The sequence below is a fragment of the Cryptotermes secundus genome, unplaced genomic scaffold (genome assembly GCF_002891405.2).
Source record: "Cryptotermes secundus unplaced genomic scaffold, Csec_1.0 scaffold357, whole genome shotgun sequence".
In the NCBI taxonomy this organism is placed as follows: Eukaryota; Metazoa; Arthropoda; class Insecta; order Blattodea; family Kalotermitidae; genus Cryptotermes; species Cryptotermes secundus.
In genome coordinates, this window is record NW_019727094.1 from 446,759 (window position 1) to 464,113 (window position 17,355).

At 40.6% G+C, this 17,355-nt stretch overlaps 2 protein-coding genes across 2 annotated transcripts in view; both read left to right on the top strand.

Moving 5' to 3' along the window:
- Positions 1-2,688, top strand: part of LOC111864375 — a 10,876-nt gene extending 8,188 nt beyond the window's left edge. Inside the window, exons 4-5 of the mRNA XM_023851586.2 lie at positions 758-865; positions 2,421-2,688. Of these exons, the coding sequence (XP_023707354.1) occupies positions 758-865; positions 2,421-2,574 (262 nt within the window). The 3' untranslated portion in view covers positions 2,575-2,688. The remainder of the gene's footprint in view (positions 1-757; positions 866-2,420) is intronic.
- Positions 2,689-7,288: 4,600 nt separating this feature from the next.
- LOC111864378 lies at positions 7,289-12,654 on the top strand. Its single transcript, XM_023851589.2, has 3 exons — positions 7,289-7,428; positions 10,077-10,381; positions 12,477-12,654. The coding sequence occupies exons 1-3, from the start codon at positions 7,315-7,317 to the stop codon at positions 12,652-12,654; spliced, it is 597 nt and encodes a 198-aa protein (XP_023707357.1). The 5' UTR covers positions 7,289-7,314.
- Positions 12,655-17,355: the final 4,701 nt, after the last annotated feature.

The window sequence follows — 17,355 nt, forward strand, 5'->3', positions numbered from 1 at the left end:
GCCTATTACGCGAGCGCTACGTTACCGCTACGTGCCGCTGGGGAGGTAGGGGTCAACATGTCACACTATATATATGTGTGTGTGTTTATGGGCTACATATTTCGACCACACAGGACCATCTTCATGAATCTGTGCACTTTATCAACAATACTCTTAAAGTACGTCGTTATTATTATTATTAATTTTGATATTACAGGATATCTATTCTTCCTATCTTTTGTGTTGGGGCTACACTGTGCCCCATTGGACGTGCCGCTCTCTTGTGTTGGTTTGTGTTCCTCTATGTGGCCGAAATATGGCGCATTAACACAGATGTACATATAGCTTTATGACATTTTAAACATTTTAACCAATATTTTAGTGAATTAAATGTTGATTGATATCATCTAAGCATGTATTGATATTTTTGCATTATAGAAGGAAGATTGCAAGGGATACTTCAATGCAACAGGTTGTTGAAATATATGATCAATATATGTGTTTAAACCATCTGTCTCCTGAGATATAACGCCATGTAGTCCGTTTAAAGTCAACCGACGTTTCGGAGAAACATGCCTCGCTCTTCGTGGACGAAGAATAAGCTAAGAAAGAAACAAGCGTGAAGCAGGTAGCAAGCAGTGCTGGATGCAGGTGGCACATCCCTCCGAAACGTCGGTTAACTTCCAACGGACTGCACTGCGTTATATTGCAGAAGATAGAAGGCTTCATAAGCGACGCTGTGAGCACCTCAATCCTACATGATGCCTGTGTTGGTCAGGATGAACCTCGACGGACGGGCTTGCGTTCTCAGAGCGATTTGTGAGGCTGCCGACACAACACTGCTTTACAACGGCCTTGCAGGCGAGCTGCTACATGTATTGCTGACGTGAGTATACATTGTGGTAAGGTTAGTTAGACGAGAAATCCAAGTAAGTCTAGTGAGACCGTCTCTGTGGTCTAGTGGTCAGGGTTCTTGGCAACAGATCCAGATGTCCGGGTTCGATTCCCAGCCCTACAAGATTTTCTGAGAAGTAGTGTGTCTAGAAATTGGTCCACTCATCCTCGTGAGGATAATTGAAGCGCTATTTCAAGACAATAGCGGCTCCGGTCTAAACTGGGATTAACGGCCGTGGGGATTCGTTGCGCTGACCACGCGAAACCCTCTATCCGCAAAGGTTGACATTAAACTTCGCCCACAAGCTGCGGTCGCTCGGTCGGTATAGTTCACTTGCGGACTAAAGCCGCGTAGTTTAGTTTAGTTTAGTTTAGTGACGATAGTAAATTGATATTCATGAAAATATGCACAGAGATTTTAAGGCGAATATGTAATAAGTATGTTTAAGGTAGTAATTTATGTTGAAAATATCCTGAAAAGTGGAACTATTTATATTTTAGTTCAAGATATTTGTATCCCTACAGCCTCTCTTAGTATAAATGTAGCATTATGGCTAAGTGAAATAGTTTCGAGTCTTTTTGCTATGGGCATTGAGATTACTATCAGGTTCCTTAAGTAGGTAACATGATTTTATATACTGCTCACACACATAATGTGTTTGATCTAATAGTATAAAACGATCCCTTACTGTGATATCTTACCGTCATACCATCGTTTACACTGTGCGTGTTCAGAAGGAGACTTCATGCGATTGTTTAAAAACGGTTAGCTAAAGAAATAACATGTCACTTTTTGTGTGAAATAATGTAACAAATATATAAAGCAGGTAGAGATATCTCTGTAACAGGCCGTGGAGGCCCATAGGTTTGTGAGACTTCGAGCATTCCACAGTTTCTACACAAACTGCTCACAGATGGCGGTGAAGTTGTCAACCTTACTCGCAGGCAGGCCGGCCGGCCGCCCTTTATCTCCAGGAAGATCCCTGGTACTCATTTCTGTTAGAGACTGCGTCAAACCTAGGGCCATGGGACGGCTGAAGGGATTGGTTCAGTAAAAAAATACAATGACCTCATTTGAAATAGAACCCGCGACTTTACGGCTAGTAGCATAATTCTTCAACCACCTGCGCATGCGCATGCCACAGCATAATGAATACCAATCACACGAAAAAAATTAAGTTTTAATTTTAATGCCATNATGCCATATTTTCCTTTTCTTTACAGAGGAATATAATTTCGTATAGTTATAAATCATTATTCTGTTAAATTCTGACATTTCGAAAATGATTTCTCATTGAACCTACCGGAATACATAAGGCACAAACAAAAATACAAAGCAAAATATCACGACTTGTACTTGGAACACATATTTATAAGATTACACGTAATAATTTATGGCAAAGACGTTTATTCAGAGGAACAAAAGTATATACAAAATGTCTCCAAATGCTACCGGACCTGTCTTGAAAATTAGGGTTCATGTTTCAGTTACGCTCTCTCCTTTAAGGGTTATCCTGTCTTCTCTAAGTGACCATCTGTTTCTCTAGCCCGTCTACGACAATGGAGGGGCACAGGAGTTACCTGGACACGGAGTACCATGCTGCGGAGCGTCTTGGCTCGGAGATCTCCGGCAGCTGTCACCTTCTGTACTCCGAGTGCAAAATAGGACTTCTGGATCTCATTTCTAAGTTTGAATTATAATAATAAGGTTAACATCCAGAATATAATTCTCATATAAATTTTCTGAATTTCATGCAAACCTGTAACCGTTTCCATAAACATTTTTACGTCTCAGATAAATCTTTGCAATCAGTATGTAGTTAATGCACCGAATTCAAAATTGGATTCCTAGACTTTAACCTGATCCTTAATTCCAGTAAGATAGGTAATAATAATAACAAATTGTGTCCTTACTTCGACCTTGAAAATGAAGACAATAGATTCCTCCAAAACGTCACTATCTGTCTACACGGTGTCAGAATCAAGAAGACCATAACAGTATTGTTTAATTGCTAGTGGGATGGGACTAAGTCCCTTGTACTACAGCCACTTCTGTCTTATTGTACCAGCTCCAGATGATAGGTNTTCGACCTTGAAAATGAGACAATAGATTCCTCCGAAACGTCAGTATCTGCCTACACGGTGTCACAATCAAGAAGACCATAACAGTATTGTTTTATTGCCAGTAGGGTGGGACTAGGTCCCTTGTACTGCGGCCACTTCTGGCCTATTGTACCAGCCCCAGATGATAGGTGAGGGCGATTGTGGAGCAATTGGTGGAATGAAGATTGGCAGGGGAAACCGAAGTACTCGGAGAAAGGCACTTTGTCCACCACAAATCCCACTTGACTAGACCCGGGATCGAACCCGGGCCGCCGCGGTGGGAAGCCAGCGACTAACCGCTTGAGCTATGGCGCGGCCCTGAGACCATAATAAGAATGGTCACTAACATGAAAAGCTAAAAGCCTAGGCTATGCACTTTGTTTGTTAGTTGTAATAATATAGCTCGTTGCAAAAACATCAGGCCCTAAATATTATGCAACGTTTCGTGTCACATATTTCCAGTATGCACTGTAATGTTCTCTTGACAATTTCGATTTATATTAAAACTAACTTTTTGTATGTGACTTCGAAAGGATAGCCTGAAGTCTGCTCTTTGACAAGCAAAATAGAGCATAAAATAATTAACATCGGCGATGACTGTACGTGTACAAGGGTTTGCACCAGAAGAACAAGATTAAAAGACGTTGACAGAATGTATTTCATAGAACATCTGAGATAACACTACTAATATATTATTCCGACGGGAATACTCGTTGGGGTAGAAAGGAGTATGTACAAGATCTAATGGTAACAAACAAGAAGATATGGTCTGGCAGACGGCATTCATGCAAATGAGAAATATGCAGACAGAGAAAGTCATTAAATATGTGAGGCCTGTTTGCGCACAGCTGCAGGATGTTAAAGAATTCTACTCCAGACTCTAATGGGATGCACGACTTGGGAGCTCACTGAAAACGTAAGAAATGATTAGAAATTGACCGAAGAAATTATCGTTAAATTTGCAGGCATATCTAACTCGAATTTTCAAATTTCGAGTCCATATCCGACATTTCTTCCATGAAAGCAAATAATTTAAATGACATTAATTGTATAGACTTTGTGATGCTGAGCATTATGTCAGAAGTTTCGACTTATTAAGCTGCTTAATGATAAATACAGAACAAGCTACGCTTGGGGAAATAGTCCCAGGAGAACCATTTGTTTTTTTTATTCGAAAAATATCACTGGAGTGTCAAAAATCTCGTTAAGTCATGCAATATACATTATCACGTTTCTCCGAAACTGTACATTGTAGCAAAAGTGGCAAATACAAGAAACGTTTCTCATGGTTATATATTATTTTTGGAAAGGGGAAGTTTCTATTCTGTAATACTCAAGAGACCCGGGATTCGATTCCCGGCACTACCAGATTTTTCTGAGAAGCAGTGGGTCTGGAACGGAGTGCACTCAGCCTCGTGAGGATAATTGAGGAGCTATTTCAAGGAAATAGCGGCTCCAGTCTAGAAAACCGAGATTGACGGCAGCGGGAATCCGATGCGCTGACCAGGCAACACCCTCTGTCCGTAAAAGTGGACACTAATTTCGCCGACAAGCGGCGGTCGCTCGGTCGGAATAGTTCGCTTGCTGACTAAAGCCACGGAGTTTGTCTTTTGTTTTGTTATCAGTAAAGAGTCACATGGTTCGTAAGATATTACTACAATACACATTGATAGACATTCATAAATTTCCCATTCTCCATGGAAAAGAATTCCTCTGGAGAAACTAAGAATTTTTCACTTGATAAAGAAATTGCCCGTCTTTTATGGAACCCACTGACTTTAGCACATTTTTCACGACAGACCGCCGCGGGTCCCTTTCTGAGCCACGTGACTGCAGTCCGGCTTCGCGCCTTCTGTTTCCTCAGGATTCATTCCAATATTATTGTTTCCTGTATATTGCCATATATTTCTCTCCAGGCTTTCGGCAGCAACGGAGAGGCACAGGAGAGCCATAGAGCGGTGCGTCTGGGTATATACAAATCTCCGGCGCTGTCACCTCGAAAACAGGATTCCTGGAGATTTTTTATAATCTTGAATTATAGTAAGCAAAATAATAATCAGAATATGGTTCAGATTTGAGTCTTAAACAGTGGAAGTGCGTGCGAAGCGCAGTTACTGTTCATAAGTATGCTCTGATATGTGTGTGTGGAGAACATCTTCATTTCAGATGCTTGCTGTCATGGTGTTTGACAGCAGGTTGTGAAATAAAAGTTTTCCTTGCTAATATATATCGATGCTTAGGTCGTTTATCCACAGACTCCGTCCAGGTCCGAGGCTTACTGAACATTTTCGTAACACGTTTATTTACGGTGTAGAGTTGTTAGTCCCATGCCCAACCCAGAATCTAGGGGACCACCCTTTGATATCTCTCCGCTACTTCTTATTCAATATATTGGCTTGCTCTGTGTATGCTTTTCATGTCTCTTCCACATGGACATGTTTCACTAGTTTCTCATTACTTCATTTCATCAAAATAGTGAAAAGAGGGACAAATTATGAAATTGTTCCTTATGAAAATTTTTCTTCCTTTCCTTCCTGACTCTCCTTTCTGCCCAAGTATTCTTCTCACCATTCTTTTTTCAAACTGCAACGAATTTCTGCCGTTATGCCAAAAGACCAAATTTCACATCTATGGAAACAACAGGTAAAATAGTAGTTTAGTATATTTTAATGTTTGTATTTTTTTTAGCCAGGATACGGTGAACTGAATGACTGCAAGCATTTCTTAAACTGAAATATTTCTTAATTGCTTCTTTGTAATTCTAATATACTGTTGTCGTTCTCAGCTATTTGAATGCCATCTTTCGAAGATTTATTACCTTTATTTCTGTATTATGAAATATTTGTGCATTCTCTCGAAACTATACAGTTGTAAAGCCTCTGTTTTTGTTTATAGGCCAGATTCCTTACTAGCCTCTCCATAGTTATTCTGTGTTTTCATCTCATGTTTACCCAATAAATTAAAGTACAGCAGTACTGAAAATGGCGCCGATATATTCCTTTAAATTCCATTTTCACCCGATCTCTTTCGATCTTCCTAATGTCTTATTGTGAAAGAAAGTTGAAACGAAATAGCGACAAAGTACCTCATTACGTCAGAGCATTCTGAACAAGAAATGCATTAGAAAAATATTTAAACAAACGGGCTTTACTGTAGTCTTTGTTTAAACATGTATCAATTAGTCAACCTACAGTGTGTTAAGTTAAGGAGGAAACTTCGCAACAACGCTGAGCCAGCCCAACATTCCTCACAGATTGCTGCTGTAACTGCTGATAGCAGAATGAGTCATTAGCGCTGATAAACGCGCGCCGTTACAGTTACAGCAGCAATCTGTGAGGAATACTGAGCTCCGTCAACGGTGTTGCGAAGTTTCCTCCTCGATTGAACGCCCTGAATTTGCTTATTAAGTGCACAAAATTGGAAAAAAGAGACATTAGTTCTAAAGATATTTCAAGGTTTTTTCAACTGACAATGTACCTCAGGAAGACAATAATATGAGCAGATAATTTTGATAAGGAAATATCTTAGAAAACATGTGTTTGAATTCTGAGGAACAGATTAAAGGGAAACATTATAATGTATTTAAATGAGATAACAGTAAGGATGTGAATTGGATGGCTTTGTTGCTAGGCAGAAACGAATCTATCAGTAAATTAGATGAATTTTATATTAAAAACTGAGTCTTTATTAAAGAAGAAATAAATATTTTAGTTAAATTAATCTTCGATTTCATAAATCGCCAGTGCTTCTCTAACATAATATGACATGTCTAACCGTTACTGGGCAACGGGAGGTGGAACGAGTTCCCACGAAGACAGACCCAAATAAACGATGAACGTTCACGCAACAGTGAAAATTATCACGTAACTGTTTTCTGTGATATCAGTGCGGAAGCTGCATAACAGGAGTATTCGTCAGTGAGAGAGAGTAACCAGTCAGTTGCAGTCTAGCATTCGCCGGAGTGAATGTCAGTGACTATAGGAGAAGTATTTGTGATACTCCAAATGGCAGTACTTGTGTAATTGTGAATTGTATAAATGTAAGAGCGAATGTGCAATAATTCGCTAGATCAAGAACGGCGTGAAGTTATTTGTCGCGTGACATACCCAACACGTGACAATAATTACAATATTAAATTACAGTGAAGGATATTTGTTTACTGCTCTTTCAGTAACAACAGACTAATTGTGCCCGAACTCAAATTTGCTGGTTCGTTTACATAAGAAAAGGGCGTAGCTCTGACTGCAACAACACATGGTATGCAGTGCTAGTGCCCAGATGTCACAAGTCATGTGGGCTCTGTGTAAACTGTTTCTCACAGCTACGGCACTCTGCGCTATGATCCTCATGTTTTCGACGAGAAAGCACAATGATCTGGAGCTGGGTCACCATCGGGAACGCCGTGACCTCATTTACCCTCTACTGGTTTTTCCATCCGGGACAGTGTTTCAGGTGCGTTGCACGTGTTGCTCTCACTTAACGCCAGTAAGTGTAAGTATTATCCGGGACAGTAGTTGAACAGAGAGTTGTATACACAGAGGGAGTGATAACAGTAGGATTATCGGTAACAATTTTTTGAAGTCTACTGCCTTTCAAGTGCTATAATAATTAGAAAGAGAACACATTCACTCACTCACTCATGGAGCTGAGACCTTTTTGAGAAGCTGCCAATTGTGCAGCTACTCAAGGATTTACCAGCAATTTTGGAACCCGAAGTTTCATTACCGTGCTCACAAAAGCCCTTCTTATCCATCCAGTCCATACTACCCCATTCTATCTAAGATCCATTTTAACAATATCCACCCACCTACATATTCGTCTTCATAGTTGTCTCTTTCCCTCTGACTTACCAACCAATATCCTATATGCATTCCTCTGCGCCCTTATCCGTGCTACATGCCCTGCCCATTTCATCCTCCTTGACATGATCATTCTAATTGTACTTGAAGAACAGTTCATATAACTCAATTTTCGGTCCTAATAGTCTCCTCAGCGCCTGTTCTCAAACACCCTCAGTCTATTTTCTTCCCTTAAAGTCAGAGTCCATAAAAATCATGGGTAAAATTATAATTTTGTATAAACCAATTTATAAACAAATCTGTCTAAATTCAAAGAAATTAGCTCGCTTCTGAAAAATTTGGTAATCTAAGTAAAGTCAAATCTATCAACTCTCCGCCCCTCTCTCGTTCCTTCTCTTCTTTCACATTGAGCACTGCCCACTCTGGGAACATGAAGACAAGGAAGGCAAACGCATTATCGGAAATGTAGCATTCATAAAGCATGAGCGAAAAGGAAAACAGGTTTATGGCCTTCAATATTTTTGTAGCCCTAACCAGAATCATTGCCGGTCACGGTAGCCGAGCGGTCTAAGGCATGTACTGTCTTCGCTCTCACGGAAGCTGGGATCGTGAGTTTGAATCTCAATCAGGGCATGGATGTTCAGTGTTTGCGTGTGTCTGTGTTTTTCTATGTTTATGTACATTTAGGGACCGTGAGACCAGCTGATCACCCGCACGAAAGTCCTACCGAAAGTCTAAGATCTAATAAACCGAAGTGAAACATAAAATTTTATGTAGGTAGGCCAAGGCCCACCAAATTTGGGCTGTAACTCCAAAGGGGAAAAAATACAGTGTTGTTACGATTTAATTAAATGGGTCAAGTAGAAATAACCGCGTTAAATGCGTCAAAAATTACGTTGTGCATCCTCATAATAATGATTTAGAAAGAAGCAACACAGTGGAGCATCTCATTCCTGACAAACTGAGAGTAGCTAATCTGGCCAAGAAATTCAACCCCTCTAATGGGATTCGAAGGTACATTACCCTCTTCACAAGAACCCGCCAATGAGCCAGATGAGTATAACCTATAAATTTAGCATCCTACTTGTATGAGATCTATTTTAATAATATATTTTCGATCTAAGCCATTAATTCTGAAATGATTTGTTCCCTTCAGATTTTGAGATTAAAACTGTGTATGTCTGTTTCACTTCCAAATGCATGCATCTCGTCTTGAACATCTCATCCTTCTTTAATTGATCTCCTCAGTAATTCTCGACAGTGCAATTTATGCAGTTCTCACTATCCGTTTCTTAAGTCTAAGCACACTCATCAGCGCCCTGTTCTCAAATAAAACTAGTTATGTTTTCACATAGGGTGAATTACCCAGTATCACACGTACATGAACAACATGTGAGCTTATTTTATTTTATTCTTAATATTTTCACATAAGGGACAGAAAGTCAAATTATCCTTAGTTGTTTATGAAGCATTCCAAAAAAATTAATCTGCTCTTCATATGATTCTGAAATTAAATTTCAAATTATTATTTCAACTTTACCATATTTTAGGAGGATTTATTAACTACATTGTGTTAGAAGTTTTCTTATTTACAACACAAAGACATGGACACATAAAAATTTTAAATTCGCACATTGAGGGGTGGAGTTCAACTGAGTCCAATCGGCACGGCGGCCACTGATTGGCCTATTGTACTTGCTCCGGGTGATTATGATGATGGAGAATTTGGTAGAATGAAGATATGCAGGTGAAACCGAAGTACTCGGAGAAAACCCGCCCCAACGCCACTTTGTCCACAACAAATCCCACTTGACCAGACCCAGGATCGAACCCGGGCCGCCGCCGTGGGAAGTCAGCGACTAACCGCTTGAGCTATGGCGCGGCCGACATGGACAAATACACGATTTTCTCTACTTGTATTATAGTAGAGACTTCCTAGTACCCATGAAATATGGTTTTGCATTTTCTTAACTTCTTTCTCTTAATAAATAATAATTGGATACCATTATCGTATACTAGAGAATAATATGTTGCATTCAGCCATTCAGCCCAGTAACTCCTGATTTTGACCGCGCCATAGCTCAAGCAGTTAATCGCTGGCTTCCCACCTGGCTTGAAAATAATTTGTAACCCCAAGTATCTGGTTGGGAATTTGTTGGAATTTGGTGACGTAATACCGTATTATTTAAGAACAGAGAAACTGCAGGTAGAGTTGAACAATTGTAACCTGTTTCAGAAAGAGGCTCCACTGAGTTAAGATGTGCAGACACTAGTTGCAATTGTGCTTTGTCTCCTTTACAGATCAACATTGCCGTCCAGACCCCAGTTCAAGTTCCGAACGCGACTCTGGCGATATCTGTAGGGTTTCAGCTCAATTTCGTATTACCTACAAATGCAACAGAATTTCGGCAGCAAAACGTGGCACGCTCCAGGCGTGAAATCGGGGAAGCTCTGCGGTCCATGTACCTGCCGCTCCAAGCTTTTCTGCAGGAATATGGGTTCGATGGCAGAACGTGTATGCTGAGAAGTATTTGCGAGGCTGCTCACTCACCGTTCAGCCATGAGGACAGTGGATTACTGGAAGAGATAGCCCACGCCCTACTGACGTATGTTAACCTCACAGCTGAGAGTAGTGGCTCTCAGCTGTGGCCCACAGACAAAATGTGGGGATGCGTAGCTTCTTGCAGTCGACCATGTGACAGGGGAAAGGCAGATTTGTAATGATCATAGTTTTCATTGCAGTAAGAGAGACAACGAAGCAGAATACGCGTAAAGAAGCTACCAGTCGTTTAGCTACAAAATGAATTTCCACTACTATAAAAAATTAAACACTTCCGTCCAGTGTGACTAGTTAAGGTTTTTTCTTATTTCAATTATTCATACCCTTACATGTTTCGGTCTTCAGAGACCATCTTCAGAGGGACACCTTTACAGCAATACAGTTAGAAGCCACTATTACAGTTCATGTTCTAAAAGTTAAAATATATATATACAATATAAATAATATACAATTCGCTGTAAAATCTAAAGTCTATACAACTACAGCAGCTGTTCCAATACATTAAAATATTTATAGTTAACCTCTTTGTCATATGCGTCACAACACAACTAATATCAAGATCAGACCATTTTCGGCCCTGCTACATGTTTCGGCTATTGATAGCCATCATCAGGCAAACACATGATTTACACACACACATACACACCACTGAACCGCAGCACCCACAAAATTGGATACAATATTATTAAAATATATAAAAATATATAGCCGAAACGTGTAGCAGGGCCGAAAATGATCTGATCTTGATATTAGTTGTGTTGTGAGGGCTATGATAAAGAGGTTGTATATTGTAACACAACAGGATGCATGAAATGAAAATTAATTATAATTAGTTTGATAAGATTCTATTAGAATTCGTAATTCCATTATTATACCGGCCTGAAAATTTATTATAACAGTAAATTGGTGGTGATTTCTGGTATCAGAAAACTCACTTTTATCCTGTTCCAAATTCTTTGTTTAATGAACAGTTTATTTTATTTCCAGAATGCAAAGAGCTTATAAAAGGCTGTGTAAATGGACGTTTCCTTGTAAGGTCAAGGAGAGAGAAAAGACAGAAGGAAAACTATGGGATAGATTTCCAGAAAATTTGCATTTTCTTTATATTGGCATTTCAAGAGAGGGGTTCATGGAAGGATTAAGTTAGGGAAACATTCAGTTATTGTAATAAGAACAAGAACTGTATAAAACTGCAATCGCTTGCAGATTTCTTATATTTTTTCTTCTACCCTGAAGATGGAGGCGATACGTTCCTCCGAAACGTCGGTTAACACCACATATACACGGTGCGAAATCCCAGAAGACTGCTTTCNCCATGGCTACTATTCTCACTCACTCACGGAGCTGAGCCCTTCTTGAGAAGCTGCCAATTGTGCACATACTCAAGAACTTCCCAGCTTTTTATGGAACTCGAAGGCTCATTACCGTGTTCACAAGAGCCCTCCACTCGTCCCTATCCTGAGCTAGATCAATCCAATCTATATCATCCCTTCCTTTCTAAGATCCATTTTAATATTGTCCACTCACGTCTTGGTCTTCCCAGTGGTCTCACTCCTTCTGGCTTTCCCACCAATATCCTATACGCATTCCTCCTTTCCTCCATTCGTGTTACATACCCAGCCCATCTCATCCTCCTTGACTTGGTCATTCTAATTATATTTGGAAAAGAGTACATGTTATGGAGCTCCTCGACATGGCTACTATTAAATATAAGAATTTTATATACTCGTCAACACAATTACATTGATTTTGGATTTGACTCCGGAGCTAATAATTATGCTGAATGAGTGATATTTTTGTCAGTCATTCAGGAAAATTGCTGGATAAACCACGACTGTTTTATTCCCAAATCTTCCATACTCATTAGTTATAATGACCTTCCATTAGGCACTACGTAACTGACAATATCTTCAATAACCTAAGAATTGGGAGTCACNAACACCACATATACACGGTGCGAAATCCCAGAAGACTGCTTTCTTCATAGTCACCTCCGTGAAAGCCTCAAATCTTACACGTTAGATTATGTTGAAGATTTAAGATTTTCCTTATACCTAAGAATGGGAATATGCTTTCTTGAGGAAGTGTAAACAGAATTTTCAAAGATATTTTCTTACATAATTCTGTGTGACTGTTTACAGGCCATCTTCAGAAATGTCCGATGCAGATTTGGATTGCATTGACGGCTATGACTCTACAAAATGCCCTCTTGGGGACATTCCTTATTTGGCTGCTGAAAGATTTGGGAGGTCAGGCGGTGACTGTGGCTTCCGGTATGCTGATTGTCCTCAGTCACCACTAGATTTCATATCCAGCTAGATTAATAATGGTTATATCCTTTAGAAGAATCATGAATTATATTTACATGTTTTCGTTTATAATATGTATGAACTCATAATAATATAATATATAAACAAATGTTGTGAAATTTGTATTTTATATAAGGGTAATGGCAACCGAATTTGTTATTCACGAGGAATGCTACGTTTGTTAAAATTAAACAGTCTTTTGAATTTAAGATTTGAGGTTTTCACGACGGTGACTATGAAGAAAGCAGTCTTCTGGGATGTGGCGCCATGTAGATATTATGTTGACCGACGTTTCGGAGGAACGTATCCCCTCCATTTTCAGGGTATAAGAAAAAAAAGAAAAAACTCCGCGAGCGAGGAAATTTATTCTGTGATCACCTGCTCGCGCTGGTTCCTCACTCGCGGAGTTTTTTATCTTTCTTCTTCTACCCTGAAGATGGAGGCGATATGTTCCTCCGAAACGTCGGTCAGCACAATATCTTCACGACTCCACATCCCAGAAGGCTGCTTTCTTCTCAATCTCTTTGAATATTTGAATTCTTACAGGAATTTGTTATTCATTATCTTAAATCTCCCTGTTCAGACTCTTCTTATGTAACTTACTGACGATGAACCTCACTAAAAGCCTTTCTTATTTTTTTTTGGACTTGAACTTTGAATGAACTTCCATTAAGTTAACGTAAGGAAATGATATATAAAATCACTTATTACACGTATTTACAGTCGATCGACTGAATTTAAACTGTCAAGAAAATAATATTTTCCAGAACTCCGAAAGGTATAAAATTTTTTTTTAGTGGAGACAACAGCGGAGAGACTGAAAGTGCAAGAAGAAAGTATCTCGTGAATCAGCTTTCAAGGCTCAAGGAACCTACCATCTGGATGCTATTTCAGTGGGCCCCATTTTTGATGTTTCAAAGACGACATGTCTTAGCAAAGTGACATCAGTCAGAATTCTTTAAGCAGAGCATGCAAAATGAACACACGATATTCAGATAATGTCTGTGCCTTCGTGCTTTATCTTTGAAACAACTGATCATATTTCGATCATGCTTGGCGATGCAGATCTACATTGGACGTTCTAGAATTAATTGAAATTTTCTTATAATATGAAGAGTTCTGTCTTCTCTGATATAAGGCCGGGCAGTTTGGTGTAAGTCAAGTCACATTTCGGAGGAATATACCGTATCAATCTTCAGGGTTGGAGAGTAAGTCAAGCAAGAAGGTCCCGCCATAGCTCAAGCGGTTAGTCGCTGGCTTCCCACCGCGGCGGCCCGGGTTTGAGCCCGGGTCTGATCAAGTGGGATTTGTGGTGGACAAAGTGGCGCTGGGGCAGGTTTTCTCCGAGTACTTCGGTTTCCCCTGCCAATCTTCATTCCACCAAATTCTCCATCATCATAATCACCGGGGGCAGGCTACAATAGGCCAATCAATGGCCGCCGTGCCGAGTGGACCCAGTTGGACTCCACACCCCCCCACTAGGCAAATTAAAAGAAAGGTCAAGCAAGAAACCGACACAAATAATGCAGCAAATGTAGCTATGCTTACTGCCTGCTTTCATTTAACTAGAGCAGTGTTTCTCAACCGCCGGGCCGCGACCCAGTACTGGGCCCTGCAATCAATTATATCGGGCCCTCATTTTATAAAAAAGAATTCACCGGGCCGCGGTCACAAAAGGTTGAGAACCACTTGACTAGAGGGCTTTATATTTCAGAGGATAAAACACTTAATAAATCCCCGTGCAAGAACCTCAGTCCCTACATTAATTACTGTATGTGAAATATGTTATATTAAAATTTTCTCCATTCAAATATTTGAAAAAATTAATAAAATATAAATATAATTTATAAGTACAAATAATATTTTAAGTATACTCTGATGTTGTGAGTATTTAAGGAAACATAGGAAAACACATTTAATATCTGTCAGAGATAATGTGACAATGCTTGTATAGTAGTGTGGGGTGCCGACGGGAAGTCTGGACTGTAGAACGTCCATTGCTGGTCAACGGGTACCTATTCCTAGGTAAAGAAACATAAAGAGACCGTTACCTAGGAAGTGCTTAAGCAACGGGGACCGAATTGTTGAGTTCCCACAGCAACGAATGCTCAAAAATAGGGCGTTCATTGCTAGGCATTGCATTAATTATTTTCTTTAATTGTCTTAGTGGGTGGTGGAGCCAAACTGTGTCCACTCGGCAAGGCGGCCACTGATTGACCTATTGTAGTCTGCCCCGGGTGATTATAATGCTGGAGAATTTGGTGGAATGAAGATTGACAGGGGAAACCGAAGTACTCGGAGAAAACCTGCCCCAGAGCCACTTTGTCCACCACAAATCCCACTTCACCAGACCCGGGCTCGAACCCGGGCCGCCACCGTGGGAAGTCAGCGACTAACCGCTTGAACTATGGCGCGGCCCTAGGCATTGCATTTGTAGACATGCCTGATAACAATACACCATATCCGTTGCCGAGCAGCAATGTGTTACCTAGGAAACACGCGACAACTGGTGTCAGAAGTGGGATCGGTGTTGGTCGCCTGAAGCAACTGTTGAACAGAAGATTGCCTAAAATGGAGCGAGTGATGGAACTCTTGCTGTCCATGCGGGAAGACATGAAATCCCACCAAGAAAAGGAAGAGACAGATAGAATATCCCACGGTGAAGCTATAAGTGAAATGAGAGCTAATCAAGAACAAATGACGGCAAAGATGGACGCGAGTCAAGCCAAACTGAAAAGCACCATCGCACGACCGAAGTGGGAGGAGCCTACCTCAGTGGACATGGAACTTGAGGCGACACAACAGGTCCCCAAAAAGGGAGCCGCAGTTATGCCGGTCAGAGGACCGAGGAAGCGGCGTAGGGACGGAAGGTGTCCCATTGCAGGAGAGACAGAGTCAAGAAGGGACTTACTCAAGGAGCTTGTGGATCTCGGAGGAAGAGATTGGTCGCAGCCGGCAGGAAGATGACTTGCTGCTCAAGAGGCGCGGGCTTCAGGGAAGCAGTCAAGGAGTGCCGTCCGTCGAACAGGGACGGAGGAAGAATAAGTTGGGAAATAAATTTGCCAGAGGAACCCGGAGAGGACGGAATCCCGAATGGAGACAATTGATACGCCAGGAAGGCACCAAGGGAATCAGGAATCGAGACTTCGAGGACCAGCTACAGCTTGGAAGCAAGAGGGAATTAACAAGACCCTCAGGAAGACAAAGGGGCTATAAATCGCGAAGCAAATTTTCCGGATCTCCTTTCCCATTTCAAAGAAGCAAACACTGGACACTATGAAGGGGTCGACCCTTTCCGAAGCAAAATAAAGTACCGAACTGGAGAACACAGCGGAAGCCAGTAATTTAGAAACACCGGCCACTGCAGCTAGAAAAAGGGACTACCCACAACCGATTATGCAACAGAGTCTGGCTCTATCGCCCAGTCCGGAGGAAAGAGAAATTACCAAAACTTCAATCCTTGTGGGAAAGCCCTTACAAGGTAGTCACCCAGATAACGACGTGGAATACAGAATCCAGAATCCAGAAGAACCTTAGGTCGAGGATGTTGGTAGTACACCAGGACCGTCTCGCGCCTTATCATGGAGCTACTCGGGACGAGCAACCTTAAGAAGGGAACGGATGAAACTGTTGGAGAACGAACAACGGAAACCCAGAATAGTTGGTATCCTACAAGCCGTAAGGGAAGAACCAAGAATTAAGGCTTCACCGCGAATAGCGTGCAGGAGTATAGCCATTGAAGTGGGAACGTCTGAAGGCGTTACTGGGAGTTATTATAAATTATTATAAATAAATTATCATTCCTTGACTCGTTATCTAGGAAGCACGCAACAGTATATTTGTCTACAACGCAAAGAAACTAATTCTTTTTGTTTATTTATGTTATTACTGTTCATAAATTTGTAAGCAACACATTTTATGAGTAATCGATTTTGATATTTTAAATAAGTCTTATTGAAAAAACAAGGGAAATGAATGCTATTTAACGTGTGTAGCGTACATTATTGAGCCAAGGCTTTAAAATCACTTGATACGAATAGGATACAGGAATGAAGGAGTAGCTGAAGCAAGAGAGTTATAGAAGCATTTAAATAACTTATATTGTGTTCTTAATCGTGTTAAAATTTTTACGCAAAGTTTGTACCAGCAAGGAACGAACACAAAGACTAATAATATTATAACAAAGCAAAAAACAAAAACAAACTCCGTGGCCTGTAATCCGCAAAGGAACTATACCGACCGAGCGACCGTCGCTTGTCGGGGAAGTTAGTGCCAACTTTTGCTGACAAAGGGTTTCACGTGGTCAGCACAACGGGTCCCCACGGCCGTTAATCTCAGTTTTCTAGACAGGAAATAATATTATAACACTGCAAAAAATCATTTTAAAAGGTTTACTCCATATTATGGCAAAATAACTGGAGAGTATAATTTTTAGTACTTTTATTTTTGGACAATGACTTTCCCACAGACTGTATCTGTCTCCTCTACCCGGATGCTTTAACACTTATGTCATCAGATTAATGTAACAATAAGAAGCCACTGCAATGAACTGGGCACACCGCCTATTATACTTGTATTTACCATGCAAAAAAGCACGGCTTTGCTTGCGGTAAGTCAGTATTGAGCTTAAGTGGAAACGTAAATTACAGTTCCCGTTTTCGCTCTGGCTATGCAGTCGGTCAATATATAGAATTAGTTGAGAGGCCACGAG